Below are 9034 nucleotides of genomic sequence, written 5' to 3'. Positions count from 1 at the left end.
TATGGACTAAAAGGATGAAAAAATGGCCTGGAAACAACCTTCAGAGCATAAGACAAGGTTGAATAGAGAAGTACTGTTTGTGACTACTGTATAATAAAAAATGTTTCTTCTGCAATCTTTTCTCAACTCTTCATGTTGTATAATGGTGTTATTTCTGATCAAGCTGTTTTTTCTTTTTAGGAGGATAGCATTGTGTTTAAAATGGAAGTTGACATAAATAGAGAGTCCAGAGCTACCCTATCCACCCTCCCTGTGCCTCTTGCAGAGGTGAATCCTGCAGGCAGGATGGAAGCAGAGAAGCCCCGCTGTTCCAGTACACCCTGCTCACCGATGCGGAGGACAGTTGCGGGATATCAAATCCTTCACATGGATTCTAATTATCTGGTTGGCTTCACGACTGGAGAGGAGCTGCTAAAATTGGCTCAAAAGTGTACAGGAAGTGAAGAGAATAAAGGGGAATCTGGGACAAACCTACGCTCCAAACAGCTTGATTCAGGACTTCCACGTTCCTCCCGTTTGTACAAAACTAGAAGTAGGTACTACCAGCCATATGAAATCCCAGCAGTAAATGGAAGGAGGAGGAGACGAATGCCCAGCTCAGGGGATAAATGCACTAAGGCTTTACCATATGAACCTTACAAGGCACTTCATGGTCCCTTGCCTCTTTGCCTTTTAAAAGGTAAAAAGGCTCATTCAAAATCGCTGGACTACCTCAATTTAGACAAAATGAGCATAAAGGAACCTGCTGACACAGAAGTGCTACAGTACCAGCTCCAGCACCTGACCCTCAGAGGAGACCGTATGTTTGCAAGAAATAATACATGAGCTATCATCTCAAATTCAGATTGTTTCTCTGCTGCTGCAAAAATACACTGTTGTACTGTACATGACTGCCTGGATCATAAATAGTTGTATCAGATAAATGTCACAAGAAAGTAGTTTACTTGAACAGAATCTTGACAATGCAACGAGTCCCACCATTGTGTGGAGGGAAGTCTTTCCAGAGCAAGCAGCTTCTGATGCAAAGTTGACTGTGACTGGTGCATATTTCTTTGGAGACCTTTTAACAAAAAAACCTTGATTTTGGGGATTTGGGATACTTTTTTTTTTTTTTTTTTGGTACAGTTAGATCTAGTATTTATAGTAATTTAACACTGAAAAATTGGTGGTGTCTGCTTGGTTGTTACTGATTTTGGCTTAATGTTAGTAACTGCTCTTGGATAAGTACTTAAATTTAGGACGTTTTTTGTTTTACTCTTTGTTCCTGTATAACTGGCCTCCTGAACTGGTTGATGGGGTCAAGGAGCAGTGTTGTACTCCTGAAATCCATGTGGAATTAGTTCGAGACTTGTTGAGTCACTTGGATATTCACAAGTCCATGGGACCTGATGGGATTCATCCTAGGGTGTTGAAAGAGCTGGCAGATGAGCTGGCCAAGCCTCTCTCCATCGTTTTCCACCAGTCCTGGCTCACTGGAGAGGTCCCAGAAGACTGGAAACTGGCCAATGTGACACCCATCCACAAGAAGGAACGAACAGAAGAACCTGGGAACTACAGGCCTGTCAGCCTGACCTCAGTGCCAGGGAAAATCATGGAGCAGATTGTCTTGGGGGCAATCACTGCATACCTGAAGGATGGCCAAGGAATCAGGCCCAGCCAACATGGATTTAGGAAGGGCAGGTCCTGCCTCACCAACCTGATCTCCTTCTATGATCAGGTGACCAGCCTGGTGGACGTGGGAAAGGCTGTGGATGTAGTCTACCTGGACTTCAGCAAGGCCTTTGACACTGTCCCCCACAGCAAACTCCTGGCCAAGCTGTTAGCCTGTGGCTTGGACAGCAGCACTCTGTGCTGGGTTAGGAACTGGCTGGAGGGCAGAGCCCAGAGAGTGGTGGTGAATGGTGCCCCTTCTAGCTGGCAGCCTGTCACTAGTGGTGTCCCCCAGGAATCAGTGCTGGGCCCCATCCTGTTCAATATCTTTACTGATGATCTGGATGAGGGGATTGAGTCCATCATCAGTAAATTTGCAGATGACACCAAGCTGGGAGCAGGTGTTGATCTGTTAGAAGGTAGAAGGGCTCTGCAGAGGGACCTTGACAGGCTGGACAGATGGGCAGAGTCCAACATGATGGCATTTAATAAATCCAAGTGCCGGGTGCTGCACTTTGGCCACAACAACCCCATGCAGAGCTACAGGCTGGGGTCAGAGTGGCTGGAGAGCAGCCAGGCAGAAAGGGACCTGGGGGTACTGGTCAACAGCCGCCTGAACATGAGCCAGCAGTGTGCCCAGGTGGCCAAGAGAGCCAATGGCATCCTGGCCTGCATCAGGCATAGTGTGGCCAGCAGGAGCAGGGAGGTCATTGTACCCCTGTACACAGCACTGGTTAGGCCACACCTTGAGTACTGTGTCCAGTTCTGGGCCCCTCAATTTAGGAAAGATATTGAATTGCTGGAGCGTGCCCAGAGAAGGGCAGCAAGGCTGGTGAGAGGCCTTGAGCACAAGCCCTATGAGGAGAGGCTGAGGGAGCTGGGACTGTTTAGCCTGGAGAAGAGGAGGCTCAGGGGAGACCTCATTGCTGTCTACAACTACTGAAGGGAGGTTGTAGCCAGGAGGGGTTTGGTCTCTTCTCCCAGGCAACCAGCACCAGAACAAGAAGACACAGTCTCAAGCTGCACCAGGGGAGGTTTAGGCTGGAGGTGAGGAGGAAGTTCTTCACAGAGAGAGTGGTTGGCCATTGGAATGGGCTGCCCAGGGAGGTGGTGGAGTCACCATCCCTGGAGGTGTTCAAGAGGGGATTGGACGTGGCACTTGGTGCCATGGTTTAGATAGTCATGAGGTTTAGGGTGACAGGTTGGACTCGATGATCTTTGAGGTCTCTTCCAGCCTTCTTGATTCTTGATTCTATGATCTGCAGTAGTATGTATTTATTATTGTTTTACATTATGGAGAGGAAAGCTAGCTTGCTTAATTGGATCACTTGCTGTTTAAACAATACAGTTCAAACATTTTCAAACTGCATTTGCACTGGTGATGAAGGTGAGATTCAGCCATAGAACAAACCCGAGCTACTTGAAACCTATAAATTTTTGTTTGTTTCTGCATGGAGGTAACTGCTTTGCCTCCTCTACTCTATGAAATATGTCAGAATATGTATTTGGGTTATTAAAACCAAATTTTGGAGCAAGTTTTTGTTTATAGGAATTTTGGGGGTTTTATTCTGAAGGTTTTGTTAACGGGATTTACATTATCTTCACACAAAAACGACAATTCAATGCAGATTGCATTCAATGCACTGGAATGTCAGTAAAGTTTTTGATTTTAATTCACAATTTTGTTATTGTGTAATAATGGAAGGTATCAAATAACATAAACACTGAACACTGCAGGCCTTTTTTGCCTATTTTAATTATTTTTTTTTCTGACAGGATGCAAGTGCAGTATTTCTGTATCAGCACTGAAGAGATGATCTTGGATTGTTCAGCAGAGTAGACTGAGTACACTGGCTTACTTTTGTTACTTAATTTTTTATCTGAATATGAGAACTGCAGTTTTGACAGCAGTATTCCTAGATGTATTTAAAACAGTTTAGTAATTAATGTTTAAAAATGCAAAATAGTTTTCAGACTTTCCTTTTATAGCTGCAATTTTATACTGAAGCAGTGTGCAGCTTGGTTGTGAATGGTGATTTCTGCAGAAGTTACATATAGGATCACATTGTTTTGAAATACAAATCATTGGATCATTTGTTTTTGATAGAATTAAGATTTTGTTTCTTTGTCAGACAGGATGAATGGAAAGCACAGTGCATGCACTGTGGAAAATTTGGAGTTCTCATTCTGTCACTTACTCCACAGTTGTAAATGAAAGCAGCCCGGTATGCATTTTTCTGGTTTGATCCTTTATATATTTTTTAGGTTTATTAGAATCCTTGCAACACACTGATGTGCATTTTAAAAGTTAATTACACGTGCGTAAATTTAATGTATTGAACAATGAGCTTGAAAGTAAAATCTTCCTAGATAGTCTTTAGTTTGAAAACCAGAGTATATTCAGATGCCAAAGAGAGTGGGGTTTGTTTAAGGAATAAACACCACTGTTTATTGAAATATGCTATGAAACTGTATTTCTGGCTGAAAAAATAAAATAGAGTGGTATAAATACCTATTGTTGTGCAGTCTTTTGCTGTGTATGAGAAGGAGGATGTTGCAGCTTTATACCAAGAATCATTTAAACACAATATCATGGGTTAGGTCTAAATCTGTTGCTATTAATCAAAACCATTCTGCTTCAATGCCAGCTTCAAAATGTAAGTGCTGTCTGGAGCAAAGTATCATGGGGCTTGAAGTTCAGATTGTAACATGAGAGGTTTCCTGTTGTGATTGCTGCCTTTGGGTTCTGGTTTTCCGGTGTTGGCTCTCTCCTGTTGAGAAGGCAGCTCAGTGGGGAGGGACTTGGGGAGTAGCTCCCTGGCTTGGGTTTTTAGCTCACTGCCTTTCTACTTGCTTCTGCAAATAGGCTAAAATTATTGTGCATTATGTTATCTCATTTATATTAAACTCCTATCTCAACTCTCTATCTCAACCCAGAGATTTTGTGTGTGTGTGTGTCTTACTTTCCTTCATTTCTGTGTGGGGAAAAGACACTGTTAAACTAGCACACACAACTTTAAAATGGGGATCTTTGACTTCTATGAAATAGACGTTTGGGTTTGTTGCTTTGTTTCAGGAAATGGGCCATACAGTTACTAATAATTTGTGCATGTTTCTTATGTCATTCTCTGCCATAATTGTGTAACTGCACTAAATGGGAGATTGATAGCTATTTAGCCAGGTTCAAACTTTATGAAAGTGTCAGTACTTTCTCTCTTTGGTGAATTCCTTGTGATGAAGGTGTTTGTACTGGTAATGTTTGCTTAATACACACACTTGCAGCTCTCATATCATCATTCAAGCGCCCAATGTTTTTCAAGATTGGTTTGTAATGTTCTTTATAAGAACTCCTATATCCACAGGGAGCTCTTGTTTTTACCTCTAAATTAAGCTAAATGAAAGCTTTCAATTACATCTTATTTTTGCTGCTTATAGTGTCATCCATTAAAACAGGCTGTTAAAGATGAGATGGTTCTTCAGACAATTAAAATGAAATATAACAAGACTGACCTTTAAAGTGAGTCCTCACTGTTCTTGTAAAATTATTTTTAAAAGGGCGCTAAAAATAGTGTTTTCTTTTTGGCTTTAGATGTCTTCCAGTGGATAAGACTGAAGGTAGAAATGATAGGGTGTGGTAACAAATATTTCATTTAACAAAACATTAACACCAAAGCAGACCTAGAATCAATTACAAATGTAAAAGCAGGGATATTGAGACTGATCTTGAATTTAGGCCCACTGCTGGCATTTAAAAAAATACAAAAGATGGATATGAAATCCATTCTTTATTTCACTGTTTTCTTAAGTATAAACTTGGAGCTACTTATGTCTTGGAGCTACTTATGATTTGTATTTATAGTTCTATACTGTAGCTTTACCTTCTATGTTCATCAGTTGTATTCTGACTTACAGCTGGTCCTCTTGGTAGTGGTCTGGCTAGCTGAGTATGTTTACTGTAATAGCTTTAAGCTGCACAAAAAGCCTTAAAAATCTACAATATGCAGAAATACCGGGTAAGATACTTCAATAAATCTAGTTGATGTCTGGCTGTTTAATTTGCTTTTAAAGAAATGAAAAAGCTATCAAAATCAGAAAATTAAATGGATTTAAAAGTATGTTTTGATTTAGTAAAACACAGGATTTAGTTCAAGGAACAAGTTTTTAAGGTGAATGTTAAGTTAATGCCAAGATTTTTGGATCAAATAAATGTTTGTAATAGTAGGAAGGGAAAATACTACCTGTAATATGTATTAAGCAAAGAGTTAATGGATAACATTGTTTCTAACTCTTTCAGTAATACCAAAGAATATGAAACAGAAGTTACCCAACATAATCACATTTTGATGTTCATGCTGTTTGGGAAGGTGGACTGGATGAAGTCAGTTATTCATGTTTAACTTCATCTAAAGTGGAAGGTGTACTAAAAAGAAACAATAGAAAAAAGTTCTCAGTGACAATAGAAGCAGAAAAAATAATAAATTATTTTAGAAAAACTTGTATTTCTGTAAGGTATCTCCACCACAAAATTAGTCTAAGTTAAGCTGTTGTAAGAAAAATGCAGATCTAAAATGTTTATTTTTTTCAATATAGATTTATTAGAATTCTAACAACTTTAAGTGCAATATAAAGATTTGCAGGCAACAGTGAAGAAGCACATTGCTTTGCATGTTGTCGAAGCATTTGACAAATATATTTTTGATGATGCTTTCTGGTGGCTGACTGCATGAGTGGTTTTCAGTGATTTGACCTGTTAACTGGGATACCACTTTCCATGATGGGTGATGGTAAGAGCAGCAAAAATGTGTCTGGAGAGATGGATTCTCAAAATAATACAATAATGTTTGGATTATTATTTTGTTTTGTTTGTAACACGCTATATTTTTAGCCAGAGGTTAATTCAAGCTTCCTAAGTTCTTGAGATGTAGAGAGATTGTTTGTTTTTCCAAGTGATTTTGCTAGGAAATCTCTCTCCCCCTCCCCCATCCTCCCCCTCCTTTATTCCATCATAACTCTTGGGGGAAGATCAAACTGTATTTTCAAGTCTACAGAATATGTGAATCTTCCTTTTTTTTTTTTTTTTTTTTTTTTTTTTTTTTTTTTTTTTTTGAAGAAGCAAGGGGGATCCCTATTTGTCTGGTATACTTGTTTCTGCTCTTGTAAAAGCTAGATACCTTTCTTAAATATACTTAAGCATAGAAATGTTTCTGTGATTGCCTTTTGTTTTCTTCTGGTTTTTAACCATGGATGCAGTTTGGGAGAGTGAGGGCTGTTGAGATTGCTGACAAAGCATTACAGATTTATTAAAGCGTCTCTTGTGTCTCAGGGATCACTATCAAGCAATTATTCCACCTGTTTTCCTTGCATCAGTGATCACTTCCATCAATCAACAACCACTTTCATCCTCTCTAAGTGCAAAGATAGCTATGCTACTCCCTCAAAAGTTGCCTTTGGTTGCTGCATTTGACTACTTCTGGCTGGCAGTAGCTAAGACTGAAGTGCTGCTCCAGTGGTGTAAACGCTAGGCCTAATCTTGTGTGTTTTTGTGGGATAGCTCAAGGGAGGGAACCTCAGTGTTTCAATACACAATCTTTCTTACATCCTCCTCAACTTACTCTTAGCGTTAGTAGTTTGGTGGTAGAGGATGACATCGGGGAACTATGTGGGCCACATTAGAATAGCTGATTGAAAAAAGTGGGGAAAAAGCCAGAATTGGCTGACTTGCACTGAAAACAAAGGGGAAGGGAAGGATGTTAACTGACACATTCACCTGTTTTTAGGAGAGTTGCCAAAGAGTTACTTACTTGTCAAAGAATTATTGTAGAGTAAAAAGAGGGGGAGGACAAGAAAGAGCTTTGCACAGTGCTTTTCCTTCTGTGAAGAATGGGAGGGCAGAAAACATTCATCAGAATACATCAGAGGAAATAATGGAGAAATAATTCGAAAACCTCAGAGGGGCAGCACTGCAAGAGTAGTGTCCTGAAGGGACAAAAGTCTCAAAAATGCCCTGAACCAGACAATGGAGCAGGAGCCAGGCGGTCTCTTTTTTTCAGGAGATTGCCCACATTGCCCAGGCTTGTCTGAACATGCCCTGAGGTCCAAGTGGGCCAAGTCTGTGTGCCTTTGGCCACGTTTGGAGAAAACTGATTCTATAGGTTAAAGTATCAGGTTTCTATCTCTTAATATTTGTTGTCACTGGCCATCATTGCCTTGGGAAATCTATAAATACTAGCCCAAAGAGTGAGTGCCTTGCCTTGCTTTGCCCAAGATCTGGGAGAAGCCACAAGCCTTAACCCTGCAAGCCTGAGAAGCCAAGCCTTGGTCACCTTGCAATTTGGAATCTGAGCTGTGCTTCAGTTTACCCAAAAGGACTGTAAGTGCCCCTCACAGTAATGCGTTGTAAAGCCCAGGAACAGACAGACGTGTCTTGCCAGGCTGAGAGACAAACCCTGGAGGAGCCAAGACCCCTGGGACAATATTGTTTTATTGGAAGAAGCTACAAGAACCGCTGCAAAGATTGCATCCAGAAGAACCTCTCCATAACAGGCAAATCTACACAGCTGACAAGCCCTGCAAGCCTCAGCAGCAACCACTTTTTTTTTCTACAAAGCTTTCAGAGAGAAACCCTGTATGTGCTACAGCAACAAGCTGCAGAAGCCAACAGAAAGTGAAATGCTATTCCTGCAGCTTTCACATATTTGATGCCGTTTTGGTTTTGTTTAAATCCCTGCACATGCTGCGTGGTACCACGATCTGTGGATTGTAAATGTGGCAAATGAATGTACTGGACTAAAGTGATTTGCAATGAGTCATTTATGAAATTTGATTTTTATAAGCATCTGTTAAAAGTTCTGTTGCCCTAGAGAATTCTAGAGTTCCCTCCTGTGGTTGTGGGCAAAGCTGTCGATGTTTTTTCTTTACAGTTTAAATTTCTGTTTGTTGTTTCTGGGTATTTGCTAATATTGTTTAAATTGTTACATGTTTCTGCTGGTGAGGAATCTGTTCCACAACAGAATATTTCAAACCAGTAAATAGGTTTTATTAATATTTTCCATGATATTTTTTAAATTAATAAAGTTATCAATATTTTTATTAATTGTTCTGCCTATTAAATATTAATAATAACCATACATTCATAACAAGTAGGAAGACTGAAGCAAAGACACAGAACAAGAGTCATAGATTCATAGAATGGTTTGGGTTGGAAGGGACCTTAAAGATCACCTAGTCCCAACCCTCTTGTCCTTGACAGGGACCGCTTCAACTAGACCCATTTGCTCAAGGCCTCATCCAGCCTGGCCTTGAATGGTGTGCTGGTCTCAAATATCTAGAAAGCAGTTGCCCATATTTCTGGATGATTAAGGACTGTGATGTAACGTTGTAGTAA

General features: G+C 40.3%; 1 protein-coding gene across 1 annotated transcript; it reads left to right on the top strand.

Moving 5' to 3' along the window:
- Positions 1 to 201: 201 nt before the first annotated feature.
- On the top strand, positions 202 to 825 carry MACIR (macrophage immunometabolism regulator). The gene has a single exon (XM_054398177.1). The coding sequence runs from the start codon at positions 202 to 204 to the stop codon at positions 823 to 825; it is 624 nt and encodes a 207-aa protein (XP_054254152.1).
- Positions 826 to 9034: the final 8209 nt, after the last annotated feature.

The sequence above is a fragment of the Indicator indicator genome, chromosome Z (genome assembly GCF_027791375.1).
Source record: "Indicator indicator isolate 239-I01 chromosome Z, UM_Iind_1.1, whole genome shotgun sequence".
NCBI classification, from domain to species: domain Eukaryota; kingdom Metazoa; phylum Chordata; class Aves; order Piciformes; family Indicatoridae; genus Indicator; species Indicator indicator.
Note: the sequence above shows the minus strand (reverse complement) of the source record. Positions and strands in the feature narration are given on the sequence as shown.

Coding starts and splice junctions, on each gene's coding strand:
- MACIR (XM_054398177.1), top strand. CDS start 202: ATGGAAGTTGACATAAATAGAGAGTCCAGAGCTACCCTATCCACCCTC.